Here is a 14,774-nt window from a genome sequence, read left to right as displayed (position 1 = left end):
ATCCAGCGCCGCGTCAAACGTACTTAAGGCCTTGCACTAGTTGGTCTGCTAGTTCCACGCAGACAGGGGAGACGTTTTGTATCCCAATTCGCGGTGCAAATGTTTTGCCCACTTAGTCAGTGTGACACCAGTGCAGATGCCAGTACTGGTCGCACGGCTGACCCCACAACCGTAAACAAGGAACGAGCCACTGCCTCGGCCTTCCTGTCCGTGGGATCCTTGAATGCAGGTGTCCCCTCTACCGGGATCGTGGTTACTTTATTTAACCTGGATACTGGGGGGTCCATGACCAGAGGAGCCGACTATTTCTTGAAAAGGCTTTACTCAAAGGGGTAAGGCACTGCCATGTTTTTGGGGACCGAAAGGGTCCTTTGCAGCTGACCCCATTCCCTGTAGATTAACGTGTCAAAATAAGCCAAATACGGGAACACCTTTAGGTGAACGTGCTGGCTTGCGGGACCCAAAAGGGACCGATGCATCAGCAGAGGGATCCACTGGCTCCTGTATCTTCAGGGTATCACGCACAGCTGTGATAAGTGCTCCAACAAGCGCTTTGTCCTGCCCGGACCCAGACGGGGAATCATCCTCACTGTCTGAATGGTCCTGGTCAGCCTCGTCTGATAGGTCAGAGCAGGGGTCACCAGCCGCAGCAGGGCCCGAGCCTGCATCAGAGCTCTCCCCAGAGGACGGGGGGGGCCTTTTACGCACACCTTTCCTTCCATGCACCGCCTCCATTTTAGCAACAAAAGAGTTAAGGACTGCCGTCACGGTGTCCAAGGGGACAGCGCTATCCGGAGGTGACCCCGTTGCAATAGCCTGGATTTCGGGGGAAGAAACACCAGTGTCTGAAGCCATGCTGACCCTACCCTGTCTGCCACCTGCAAGGGGACTTAGGACAGTGAAGGTCCCACCCTCCTGCTGCCGCTGCGTGGGGAGGGGGGGGGGTGTATCTAGCGTCACTCACCACTCTGGAGCGTTCTGTGAATGTCACTAGCCGTGCCTGTAGTTCCTAGGTTACCCAGTTGCAGAGTGAAGAAACTGTCGGCAGCAACTGTATAGAACAGCGGTGAAACGATCTGCAGAACTTGGACCAGCATTCAGGGAAGAGCAATCCAGCATCCTGTATACACAGTGGACACAGGAAACAGCATGTGAGAGCACATGTAAAGCTGTCACAAGAGAACTGCGGTGAAAAGAGCGCGCAGGCTTAAAAAAAATGGCCGCCAATGCAATAGGAAAATCCTATAGAAGACGGCTGCTGAGGCTCACAAGGGTAACCTGCTTTTCCCACAGTCCAAATGGCCGCCGGACAGCGCCATGCGGTGACAGGAAAAAACACAGAGCAGTGCTGCCTGCATTCAGCAAGAAGACCTCCGCAGACACCTTTTGGGACCCCCCAGACCGGGACCAGCCGCACAGAGCCCCCTACAGGTGAGAGACCCAGCAAACCACACACACACACACACACACACACACACACACACACACACACACACACACACACACACACACACACACACACACACACACACACACACACACACACACACACCGCCCGCAGCACATGCAGCCCCCCCCCCCCCCGGAGGGGAGATGGGGATGTGGGAGAGAAGAGAAGGAGGTGAGGTGGCCCCCGAATTGACCTCCCAGGGAATGCCCAGCCGCTCACCCCACCGAAGCAGGGAGAGCTGTACTTACTAGTCCTGAAGAGCTGGGAGACATTCCATCACAGACCTACTCCTGCGCAGTTACAGGGTAGCTGCTGGCCCAGTATACTGTGATCCAGACATCAGTAGCCCGGTCATATGTATACCCCGGAGCATTGAAGCTCACCGACCACCTCTGGAGCCGAGGTATGTTGTGGCCTGCCGAGCCTTAGCTGCGGCCTGCACAAGCTCGATGGCCGGACTAGGGAGACTACAAGGATAACAACTAGCCTGTCACCCAGCCGGCAGTTGATAGAAGATCCCATGATCTTTCATCTTGCGCAAAAAACATCAAACCTGCAGCAAAAAAATGGACCAAAGGGCCCGCAGGGTTCCTAGGTCATTCTCCTTCACTAGGCAAAATAAAACTCCCTGCCTGGGAGCAGGGAGGGTTGTTAGCACAGGGTCCGCCAGACTAAAGTTCTGTGTATTGTGTTACAATTTTTGCCTAGGTCTCCTAATGGCAGCTAACAAACCCATTTAGTTACAGAGGAGCGGTGTCAGTCAGTGAATATAAGAGAAAAATCTGTTTGACAAGAAAAACGATATAGCCTTACGAAACCAGTTCTCAGACCCACTGGTCAGAAAGGAAGGAGGTCCATCGGACTGCAAACTCCTTAAAGGAGACGACCACCCCCCCCCCGCCCCCTCGAGAGTCAGGCAGGGGCAAACCTTCATGCAGCAACAGATTTGCTCGCAGGTTTGTTCCGCTTGTGAAACCAGGGACGCTTTTTGTCCCTCAGCGGGCACCTTGTCGGACTGGGAATGCTTACCTGCTGTCCCAGGCTTACAAAAAAGCTGCTTCTGAGCGGAAAAAGTGCCCCTGCCTGCGGCGTGGCTCCTTACCCTTTCTGGACTGTGGGAGCAAAGTACTCGTTCCGCCAGTAACATTCTTAATGTTGTCATCCAGCGAGGCTTCAAATAGCCTCTCACCTTGGAAGGGAAAATTCAACAAGGCTTTCTTAGATGCCTGGTCCGCAGACCAGCATTTGAGCCAAATCAAGCAACACAGCACCGCTGCCGATACTGAGGCTCTAGAAAGCAAAGGGGCCGTATCCAGGGTCGGATCACAGATACTTGAGGCTGTGCACTAACTGGTCTGCCAGTTCCACGCAGACTGGGGAAACCTGTTCCTTTCCCTACTCGTGGTGCAACAGCTTAGCCCATTCAGTAAGCATTTGTGACAACAGGGCCATGGCCAACACTGGCCGCAATGCTGCCCCACCAACAACCGGAGATGTCCATTTTTTCAGGAAACTCTCCTCAAAAGGGGAAACGCACCGCCATTCATCTCTGGACTGAAAAGGCCCGCTGCAGGCTTCCCCACTCGTAGAAAATAAACTTATTTTGAGAAGTTAAATAAGGAAACACCTTAGCAGTGCGGGCCGGCTTGTGGGACCCAAAAGGTACGAACACCTCTGCAGATGCCCCCGCCGTAGCCTCTATCTTTAAGGTAACCCATGCCGCTGTGATAAGTAGGGGTGCACCGAATGGGTTTTTTGGTGCCGAAACCAATACCAAAAATGAAAAATACACTAGGCAGAAAACCGAAAATGACTGTATACATTTTTATATAACACATTGCTAATAGTATTAGCAAGATTTCCATGCAGTATGCCTCTAGCAGACACGGTGCAGGAGACGGTCAGAGGCTGGGGACACGGTGCAGGAGACGGTCAGAGGCTGGGGACACGGTGCAGGAGACGGTCAGAGGCTGGGGACACGGTACAGGAGACGGTCAGAGGCTGGGGACACGGTACAGGAGACGGTCAGAGGCTGGGGACACGGTACAGGAGACGGTCAGAGGCTGGGGACACGGTACAGGAGACGGTCAGAGGCTGGGGACACGGTACAGGAGACGGTCAGAGGCTGGGGACACGGTACAGGAGACGGTCAGAGGCTGGGGACACGGTACAGGAGACGGTCAGAGGCTGGGGACACGGTACAGGAGACGGTCAGAGGCTGGGGACACGGTACAGGAGACGGTCAGAGGCTGGGGACACGGTACAGGAGACGGTCAGAGGCTGGGGACACGGTACAGGAGACGGTCAGAGGCTGGGGACACGGTACAGGAGACGGTCAGAGGCTGGGGACACGGTACAGGAGACGGTCAGAGGCTGGGGACACGGTACAGGAGACGGTCAGAGGCTGGGGACACGGTACAGGAGACGGTCAGAGGCTGGGGACACGGTACAGGAGACGGTCAGAGGCTGGGGACACGGTACAGGAGACGGTCAGAGGCTGGGGACACGGTACAGGAGACGGTCAGAGGCTGGGGACACGGTACAGGAGACGGTCAGAGGCTGGGGACACGGTACAGGAGACGGTCAGAGGCTGGGGACACGGTACAGGAGACGGTCAGAGGCTGGGGACACGGTACAGGAGACGGTCAGAGGCTGGGGACACGGTACAGGAGACGGTCAGAGGCTGGGGACACGGTACAGGAGACGGTCAGAGGCTGGGGACACGGTACAGGAGACGGTCAGAGGCTGGGGACACGGTACAGGAGACGGTCAGAGGCTGGGGACACGGTACAGGAGACGGTCAGAGGCTGGGGACACGGTACAGGAGACGGTCAGAGGCTGGGGACACGGTACAGGAGACGGTCAGAGGCTGGGGACACGGTACAGGAGACGGTCAGAGGCTGGGGACACGGTACAGGAGACGGTCAGAGGCTGGGGACACGGTACAGGAGACGGTCAGAGGCTGGGGACACGGTACAGGAGACGGTCAGAGGCTGGGGACACGGTACAGGAGACGGTCAGAGGCTGGGGACACGGTACAGGAGACGGTCAGAGGCTGGGGACACGGTACAGGAGACGGTCAGAGGCTGGGGACACGGTACAGGAGACGGTCAGAGGCTGGGGACACGGTACAGGAGACGGTCAGAGGCTGGGGACACGGTAAAGGAGACGGTCAGAGGCTGGGGACACGGTAAAGGAGACGGTCAGAGGCTGGGGACACGGTAAAGGAGACGGTCAGAGGCTGGGGACACGTTAAAGGAGACGGTCAGAGGCTGGGGACACGGTAAAGGAGACGGTCAGAGGCTGGGGACACGTTAAAGGAGACGGTCAGAGGCTGGGGACACGGTAAAGGAGACGGTCAGAGGCTGGGGACACGGTAAAGGAGACGGTCAGAGGCTGGGGACACGTTAAAGGAGACGGTCAGAGGCTGGGGACACGGTACAGGAGACGGTCAGAGGCTGGGGACACGGTAAAGGAGACGGTCAGAGGCTGGGGACACGGTAAAGGAGACGGTCAGAGGCTGGGGACACGGTAAAGGAGACGGTCAGAGGCTGGGGACACGGTAAAGGAGACGGTCAGAGGCTGGGGACACGGTAAAGGAGACGGTCAGAGGCTGGGGACACGGTAAAGGAGACGGTCAGAGTGTGGTGCTTTTTTTTACCTGTCACATTTTCCATGTACGCTTTTAGATCTTTTTTTAGATGCTAGCATTAGATCAGTATGCATCTTTTATAAAGGCGAGGTGGTATGCAGGAGTTTGATGCACTTTCATGAAAACATTTACTTTTACATGGCATGCTGGAAGTTGTAGTGCTACCTTAAACTTGTTGCTCCTCTTCCAGTCAGGGCGTGCCGAGACCTGTAGCCTCCTCCATCACCTCTCGAGTTCCCAGATCTGGAGTTTGTAGAACTCCTTGCTCTCCTCTGCTGCCGCCTTCTTCCCACCCACGTTCTTTTCCCTCCTCCTTGGACGCCGTCACACGATAGTACCTTACGCCACCACTTCACCATCTACAGCGTCCCGTTGCTAGCAACCACAGGGGGAGGAGCCGCAGCCGGATACCGACACTGTGATGGTAGATTGGGCGGGCTGAGGGTAGGGTTTTTATGAGCAGGGAGGGAAGCTGGCATTCCTATGATGAAGCAGGTGACAATCCACCCCTGGGTGGGTGTGCCCACACTAGTGCCCCTGCTAACACAAGGAGAGCAGGAAAGACACTCCCACAATGGGCGGCACCTAGGGCAGACCACGTCCCTTTTCGGTATCGGCTGTTTTTGTCATTCGGTTGAATGACAAAAAAACAAAAAAAACTAAAAAGTTTTCGGCAGCCGAAATTTCGGTGCACCACTAGTGATAAGTGCTCCTACTAGCGCTTTTTCCAGTGCTGACACCGACGCGGAGTCTTCCTCCTTACTGTCCGAATGGTTATGGTCCGCACCCTCTGAAACATCAGAACAGGGGCTGCCTGCCACAGTGGGACCAGAGTCTGAATCAGAGCTATCCCCAGAAGACGTGGGGAGGGGGAGTTTTTAACCCCTCTTGCACCCGTATGACACTTCCACCCTGGAAACAATGATTCCAGGACTGCTGACAGAGCGTCCATAGGCACCTGCAGGTGCAGGGGAACCGGTTGCTATAACGGGAGTGTTTGGAGAACAAGCGCCAGCCTCTGACGCAATGCTCAACACACGCTCACCTGTCACCCTTAGGAACCTAAGGCAAGCAAACACAAAATGTCCACCCTTCTAGCTGCCACAGACTGAGGGGCCCCCCACAGGACTCGCCACCCTGACTCAGGTGCTGCCGCCGTACGCTTTCCTGTCTGGCCATTTCGCGATGTAGAAGTCTAAACCCAGAGAAAATGGCTGCCGGACTCCCACGGCAACCATTACCCCCACATGGCGGCACACAGACACTCAAAATGGCACCAAAAACAGGAAAAACGAGCGGACCACCAACCACCCAGTGCAGCCCCCTGCCAGGACCCAGAGGACCCCCGGCCAGGTACGTGCTCCACACCCCCTATGCCCAGTCACACTGCAGTCCCTTAGAATGGTGAGGAGGGAAATAAGCAGGGAGAGAAGAAAGGGAGAGCGACCGACCCCCTAGTAGACCTCCCAAGGAATGCCCAGCTGCTCCATCCTGCCGAGACAGGTGGAACCATTCTTAAACCTCCTGCAGGGACTGCTGGACACACTCCACAGACCCATCACCTGAGCAGTACGGGGTGGCTGTGGGCCATGGCACACCGACTCGGACAGCAGTAGCCCGGTCATGTGTGCGCCCCAGAGAATATAGCTCACCGGCCACCCCTGGACCAGAACGGGACCTGTCGTAGCCGACCCAGTGCGTAGCTAAGGTCTGCAATCGCTCGATGGCCAGGCTGGGGAGACTACCAGGATCTATATTATCCAGTCTGTCACCCAGCCCAGCTGTTGATTGTAGATCACAGGAAGCAAAAACAGCAAAAAAAAGAAAAAATTCCAAGGACCATTGATCCCCACAGGGAGCCAGGTCCTTCTAGACTAGGAAGAAAAAAAAAAAAAAACTTAGCTGCTGGAAGCAGAGTGAGGGGGTATAGCCAGTAGGACCGTCCCTGGGTGGTGCTATGTTTTTTTTGTGTTCTGCCTAGTCCTCTCCTAAAGGTGGCAATATAACCCTAAGGTCAAGATTAAAGTGCTGTGTCCGTCAATGAACAAAAGAAAAAAAAAAAAAAAGTTATAATGCGTGAGAATTGGCCCTTTTCTTCTTTTAATTTTTGCAGTCCTTTAGTACCAACAGCTCACTCTGCAATAAAAGCATGCTCATTATTTTCTACAGAATCTGCCATGTTAATTTCTGTCCATCTAAGTGACCTGGGAATATACAGACACAATCTTAATTTAAAAATGTCCCCTCATTCATAAAGGTTTTAATCTTGCATGTAAAAAAAAGAAAGCCGCCCCCCCCCCCCCCAAAAAAAAAAAAAAAAAAAACACAAAAAACAAAACCCATGAAGAAATAATTTTCTATTTGCACTAGAACCACATTCTCTAAAACTTTGTATTAGGATTGTTTTAGAAAGAACAAGAAAGCATTAGAAAAACAAGATAGAATTTTATTGTCCGAAATCCAGACACTGAGGTACGAAGAGAAATTAATCTGTACAAACAGCATTAAATATGGCCCAAAAACAGGGGCCTAGTTCTCTCCACGACTGGGAAAGCACAGAAGAAGCCAGGTCTCCTGAAAGGCATAGAACACATTTACACGGAGGAGGGAAAATGCATTAAAAATATTGCAAAAGGCTCCACAGAGTCCAGTTTAGCGATAGTATAATGGGACCAACAAAGTTCATAAAGAGGCCCATCACTATCCTTGACACACAAGAGAACAGCAGGTGTCACAATGGCATCTTGTTCCCCTCTACACTGATCTTCACAGCATGGGCAGACTGGCTCTTCTTACGGATGTCTGTGAACTTCCTCATCTGTTTGTCCAATCGACTCACTCCTTTCTTTGGACCTCCCTGATAAAAAAGAAAATATTTTTTGTACACATCAGATTCATAAAAGAAAGTGCAAAAGTAAACCTTCCCCTAAAGCAATGTAGGCCTGCAACATCACTGAAAAGCAGGCACTCACTGCTGCCTTCATACGCTTTTATTTTTTTTATTAGATATTAAAACAGGATTTGCATTTGGACAGGCATCTTTGAGAAGCAACCTTAAGGTGTGATCTACTCCTCCCTTAACCTATTACTGGCTATTAAGTCTAATCCACTTTTAAAACCGTCAGTAAAGTGCCGTACACACGGGCCTAATGCCAGGTAATATTGGCCTGTTCAATAAAACCGGACCCGTGTACGGTAGCCAGTATGTCGGACGAGCATGCTGGGAAACAAGCATCCGACCAGCTCAGACCAATGGGTAAGAGTCATGATCGGAGTGTTCTGGAAGGGGGGGGGGGGGGTGGGGGATGAATCTCCCTGTCAGAACACAACAGCTCAGCGGGGGGGCTAGATCGCCGTACCAACGTCTTTGTCCAACCTCGCTGAAAACGAGAGGGGAAAAAAAAAAAAAAAAAAAAAAAGAAAGAAAAAAGTGTGTACCAGTATTAAAAGTAAATGTTTTAGTTCCCAAATCATGTCTTTGCATATCAAAATGACAGTTTTTAAAGGGTACCAGGGAGTTTGAGAAGACATTAAAAAAAGGTCTGTATAGGCACTAGATGGCATCGGCCTTCACGGACAATGCAGGTTTACATTTTTACATGGAAAAGTTTACTTTAACTGCTTGCCGACCAGCCACCGCAGTTTTACTGTGGCAGAATGGCAAGGCTGGGCGAAACATTACCTTACCTCACTTCACCTTTTGGCCACTAGGGGTGAACGTGCCCACAGCTGATGCGAGTGCCCGGCAGGCGAGACAGAGAGAGAACTGGGATCTGTGTGTGTAAACACACAAATCCCAATTCTTTCAGGGGAGTAGAGACAGATTGCATGTTCATACCAAGTATGAACACCAATCTCTTTCCTTCTAGACAGTCCTACCCCCCTACAGATAGAACACACCTAGGGAACACAGTTAACCCCCTTGATCGCCCCCTAGCGTTAACTCCTTCACAGTATAGCACTGATCACTGTAGAATTGTCAAGGTCCCAAAAATGTGTCAGAAGTGTCCAATTTGTCCACCACAATATCACAGTCCCGATAAAAATCGTACAACACCGCCATTACTAGTAAAAATAATAAAAATGCCATAAAATCTATCCCCTATTTAGTAGACACTATAACTTTTGTGCACACCAATATACACTTATTGTGACTTTTACTACCAAAAATATGTAGAAGAAAGGATATTGGCCTAAACTGAGGAAATTGGGGATATTATAGCAAAAAGCAGTGTTTTTTTCAAAAATTGTCACTCTTTGTTTATAGTGCAAAAAATAAACACAGATGATCAAATACCCCCAAAAAGAACGCTGTATTTGTGAAAAAAAAAAAAAAAAAAAAAAAAAAAAAAAAGGACGTCAAATTTGTTTGGGTACAACGTCGCATGACCACACTATTGTCAGTTAAAAGTGCCATATCGCAAAAAAATTACCTGGTCATTGAGCAGCCAAATCTTCCGGGGCTGAAGTGGTTTAAGAGGAAGTAAACCCTGATGAGTTTACTTCCTCTTTCATTCCCTGCAAAGGCAAAGCATAATTGGACTACTATGCATCGCATAGTAGCCCATTATGTGTCACTTACCTGACACAGGAGCCAGCGAAGTCGCCGCTGTCCCCTGTAGTCCGCCGCATCCATCTTGTTGGTGGGGTCTCGCAGCTCTGCCGCTGTCATTTGGCGAAGCCGCGATGACGTCACTCCCGCGCATGCGCACGGGAGCCGACATGCGCGGCAGCTCCGTCGCTGAGAATGCCGCGCTCAGTGCGCCTGCGCCGTAGACAGCGGTGCCCGTTTTCGGGCAAATATCTCCTAAACCATATAGGTTTAGGAAATATTGCTTGGACCTACAGGTAAGCCTTAATCTAGGCTTACCTGTAGGTCAAAGTGGTTTGTAAGGGTTTACAACCACTTTAAGGAGCTATTTCCAACACTGATGCCTATGGCATAGCACATACCATTTCTTATTATGAGCACACACATGCAAGTAACCACCTTATCACAACAGTCCGCAGTGCATGCAAGTTGCATGAAAGCAAATGACACAAGTATATGGCTATCAAGGAATTTTAGTAATAAAAATTCAAGACATTCCCATTTTATCATATATCCTGAAGTTGTGTTAATTTGGGCAGTGATCATTTTGTTTTATTAAACGTAATATTAAAAGCCTTGTACTGAAATATCAGGCAAGTTGCACACATTTTAAAACCAGTTCCAAGATTCTAAGAAACATCTCAATCCTGTACAGCTCAATATTTAAACACATTAGTGCACATAAATGTTCATTATAAGAATATTTCAGTTGCAATTTGTTTTCTTGCAAATGACCTCAAATGTATTATGGATACACTAATGCTTTGGTGCTTTCTGCTATTATACGGCTAAATTGTCTTTGTTATAATGGTGTTATGGTCTTGGTGCTGTGCAAAACTATCTGAACACTTGATAATCTAAAACAAACTGCTGAAAAAAAAAAAAAAAAAAAAAAAGGAAAGGGCTATAAAATGCTAAGTATCTATACAGGCTAAAAGATTAACCGACGAGTAATCTACTTTAATGTAGAAAGTTCAAAGATTGTTTAGAACAACTAGTAAATCGAGATATGGCCAAACTGATGACACACGCATACGTCAAGGCAAAACTAAATTATAGCAATATTTTGCTCCTAAAAGGGAACCCATGCTTATTAAAGTGGAGGGCCACCCTGAAAAAAAAAAAAAAAATACACAAAAAATGGGAAAAAAAAATAAAAAAAAAAATCAGAAAAAAAAAATGAAATTAGAAAATATATATTTTTTTTTTACTTGCCAGAAATGCCTGTTGCTAGGCACATCATCTCAATCTGCCTCTTCCTCCTCCGCGGAGATCTTCTGCCTTCTCTCCTCCGTGCTGCATCTTCTGGGTAATGGGTCACGCCGTGTTCTGGGAACTGTGTCCCAGAACACAGCGCGCTCCATTCACAAAGCGCTGCGCGACTCGCGCATGCGCAGTAAGAAACAGGCAGTGAAGCCGCAAGGACCCGAGAGCCGAGGGACGGGTCAGCCTCAGGCGGCTGACATCGCGGGTGCCCTGGACAGGTAAGTGTGCTTATTAAGTCAGCAGTTACAGTGTTTGCAGCTGCTGACTTAAATTTTTTTTTTTTTTTTTTTTTAACTGGCCCTCCTCTTTAAAGAGGAAGTAAACCCTGATGGGTTTACTTCCTCTTTTTTTCCCTGCAAAGGTAAAGCATAATGGACTACTATGCATCGCATAGTAGCTCATTATGTGTCACTTACCTGACACAGGAGCCAGCGAAGTCGCCGCTGATCCCTGTAGTCCGCCGCGTCCATCTTGCTGGTGGCGTCTCGCAGCTCCGACCAATGACAGCGGCGCAACCGCGATGACGTCACTCCCGCGCATGCGCACGGGAGTCGCGCCTCGCAGGTCCGCCGCTGTCATACGGCGAAGCCGCGATGACGTCACTCCCGCGCATGCGCACGGGAGTCGACAAATCCATTCTTGGATTTGCCGCATTTAGTGCGCCTGCGCGCCGCTGTCTACGGCGCATGCGCCGTAGACAGCGGTGCCCATTTTCGGGCAAATATCTCCTAAACCATATAGGTTTAGGAGATATTGCTTGGACCTACAGGTAAGCCTTAATCTAGGCTTACCTATAGGTCCAAGTTGTTTGGAAGGGTTTACTTCCTCTTTAAGCAATGCTGATGATCTGACTTAGTGGGGCGCATACTTATTAACTAGAGCAGTTACCATGTTACCAGATTCCAGAAATCATTTTTTTTTCTCTAACAAAATGAAAGCTGAACAGTTGCTATGGGAAAGAACCCTAGTTTTTGATTGCTTTAGTTTTCACAAATCAGCCACGTGATGTTAGTGGGAATGTCTCAGCAGCAGTTAAAAGGTGCATGCACAGCACACCCTTATCTTCTGTTAAGTGATGCTACCTCTAATGGAGACTCAGTGAGGTTCTTGGCCCAGTATCACAGGGGCATCCTGTTCCCCTCTATGCTGAATTTGATGGCACGAGTGGTTTTAGTGAGCCTTTTCTGTTCAGCAAAACGCCTTTTGTGCTTCTCCAGACGACTAATACCTTTTCGAGCCCCTCCAAACTGACTCAGGATTCCATCATAAGTGAAAGAACAAAGAAAAGGAGGAAAAGGAAGGGTACAGGGGAGTAGCAAAAAAAGGTTCAGCAGTAAGACACTTCCTTAGAGAGAAGTTCTATTAAAAGGCCACGCAAAGTAAGAACAGTAAAGAGAAAAGTTGTTCAAGTTTTTTATTCAAGTTTATGATCATCAAAAACATGGGCTACTAACTTACCCGAGATCCTTCCATTTCCACATTCCACTTTGGTCGGACTACATAATCCTTGTTGGAAGGCATTGGAACACGAGCACGAGCACAGAAACCTGGGTCACCGGGTCGTAACGCTCTGAACAAAATTGAAAGGACAAGGTTAGACAGACAAGCACTCCCTGTGATACAAACCCCCTTAAAAAAATATATATTTCTGTAGTTAAACTACTTTATATTACACCTTGAAATTGCAACCAAAAAACCGTAGTAAAAAAATAAAATAAAAATCATTCTATATAAAGATGGGGCAGCTGGAACTTTCTCAACACCCTCATGCAAAAGAAGATTGGGGGACCTCAGGGACGTCACATGAGATCGGAGGGACAGTCACTACTCTTGTGGACAAAATACTCTTGAATGAACCATGTCTAGGACTAAGTCTAAGTATTCCAGATGTACTGGGAACAAACCAGATTTCTGTAGATTCACCACCCAACCAAAAATTACACCATCTGATGGGTATTGGATGTCAAGGCCTGAGCTGATTGCTCTGAAAGAAAAAGTCATCCAGGTACTCCAATACGGGCAATACCCTGGGTCCATATAAACTACAGAACCACAGCCAACACACCTTGGTAAATCCTTGGGAGCATTTCAGCAAAAAGGACACTTGCTGCAAAGGATGCCCAAAATCTTGCATCTTAGTGCAGACTTAGGGGAAAATCAGTAAGCCAATCACACAAGCAATAATTAAATTTCTGGGCATTCTGCACGCAATCTGTGTAAGAAAATGACAGCATTGCAGATCGAAAATGAATGTTATCAAAAATGTAACTTTCAATTACAATGTGTTGCAATTCTTTAAGCTATATTTTATTTTTTCCCCAGCATGGAGTTATCCTTTCAAGTTGCTGAATGAAATCCTAAAACACATCATCTTAGAAACAGAAAGCTCTGGGAAACTCCTCCAGGTATTATTGTTTTTATCTGAGAATATGTTTTTCCCCAAAGTTTAATGCTTGGCAGCCACCACCCATCTGAAAAATAGTGGCCGTCTATGCTCAGACACATTGATGACCTCATCATGCATGAGCCATGCAGCTGGACCTGCCCCTAATGAGCATCACCATGCTGTAAAAACAGCCCTACATAGTACACAGGCTGTCCTACCACCAGCATGCAGTCCAAGGTCCCTTAACCACTTGCCGACCAGCTGGCGTCATCCCGTGAATTATCATAGCTGTATGACGGCTCCTTTAAGTGGGAGAGCAGGCACATGCGCCCGCTGCATTGTGGGGTGCCAATGCTTGTGGCCAGTGCTCACGATGACCGCCGGTCGCGTGCGATCGTGGGCACAAGAGGCAGAACAGGGACGAGTGTGTGTGTGTGTGTGTGTGTGTGTGTGTGTGTGTGTGTGTGTGTGTGTGTGTGTGTGTGTGTGTGTGTGTGTGTGTGTGTGTGTGTAAGCAGACAAATCCCTGTTCTGTGAGGAGAGACAGATCGTGAGTTTCTTATAGCTAGGAGCCACAATTAGTCCCCTCCCCCCACAGTTAGAACACACAGTCAGGCAACACAGTTTACCCTTTACCTGTCAGTGACACTTACACAGCAATCAGTGCATTTTTATAGCACTGATCGCTGTATAATGGTCAAAATGTGTCAAAAGTCTCTGATGCTTCCGCCATAATGTCGTAGTCTGGATAAAAATCACAGATAGCCGCCATTACTAGTACAAAAAAAAAATGCCATAAATCTATCCCCCATTTTGTAGGCTATATAACTTTTGCACAAACCAATCAATATATGCTTATTGCGATTTTTATTACCAAACATATGTAGAATATTGTGGAAAAAAATGTTCTTTAAAAAAAAAAAAAAAAAAAAAAATTGGGGATATTATAGTAAAAAAGTACAAAATACAGTTTTTTTCCCCCCCAAAACTGTCACTTTTTTTGTTTATAGCGCAAAAAATAAAAAATAAACGCAGAGATGATCAAATACCACCAAAAGAAAGCTCTGTTTGTGGGGAAAAAAAAATAGTATTTTTGTACTCACCGTCAAAATCCTTTTCTCTGAAACACATTGACGGACACAGCATCTTCATCTTGACCTTAGGGTTATATCGCCACCTTCAGGAGAGGATTAGGCAGAACATGTAAAAACAGCAAAACTGCACAGTACCGCCCAGGAGGTGGGCCTACTCGCTATAACCCGACACTGCATCCAGCAGCTCAGTTAGTCAAAAAGCACTACAAACATACACAGGAGGGGTGGGTGCTGTGTGTCAATGAACTTCAGAGAAAAGGATTTTAGTACAAAAATCCTATTTTCTCTGAAGTTCATTGACGGACACAGCATCTTCATTTTGACCTTAGGGACGT

At 48.6% G+C, this 14,774-nt stretch overlaps 1 protein-coding gene across 2 annotated transcripts in view; it reads right to left on the bottom strand.

Moving 5' to 3' along the window:
- Nucleotides 1-7,527: 7,527 nt before the first annotated feature.
- IWS1 (interacts with SUPT6H, CTD assembly factor 1) overlaps nucleotides 7,528-14,774 on the bottom strand; it is a 59,496-nt gene continuing 52,249 nt past the window's right edge. The window contains exons 13-15 of one of the 2 annotated variants that reach the window (XM_077488414.1): nucleotides 12,418-12,529; nucleotides 12,042-12,206; nucleotides 7,823-7,959 (exon numbers count right to left, since the gene is read on the bottom strand). In XM_077488414.1, the coding sequence (XP_077344540.1) occupies nucleotides 12,078-12,206; nucleotides 12,418-12,529 (241 nt within the window). In that variant the 3' untranslated portion in view covers nucleotides 7,823-7,959; nucleotides 12,042-12,077. Of the gene's footprint in view, nucleotides 7,960-12,041; nucleotides 12,207-12,417; nucleotides 12,530-14,774 lie in introns of both variants that reach the window. The other variant, XM_077488415.1, reaches the window with a different exon arrangement.

The sequence above is a fragment of the Lithobates pipiens genome, unplaced genomic scaffold (assembly GCF_037356315.1).
Source record: "Lithobates pipiens isolate NorthernLeopardFrog02 unplaced genomic scaffold, aLitPip1_a1.2 Scaffold_18, whole genome shotgun sequence".
In the NCBI taxonomy this organism is placed as follows: domain Eukaryota; kingdom Metazoa; phylum Chordata; class Amphibia; order Anura; family Ranidae; genus Lithobates; species Lithobates pipiens.
This window is presented reverse-complemented; position numbering and strand designations above follow the sequence as displayed.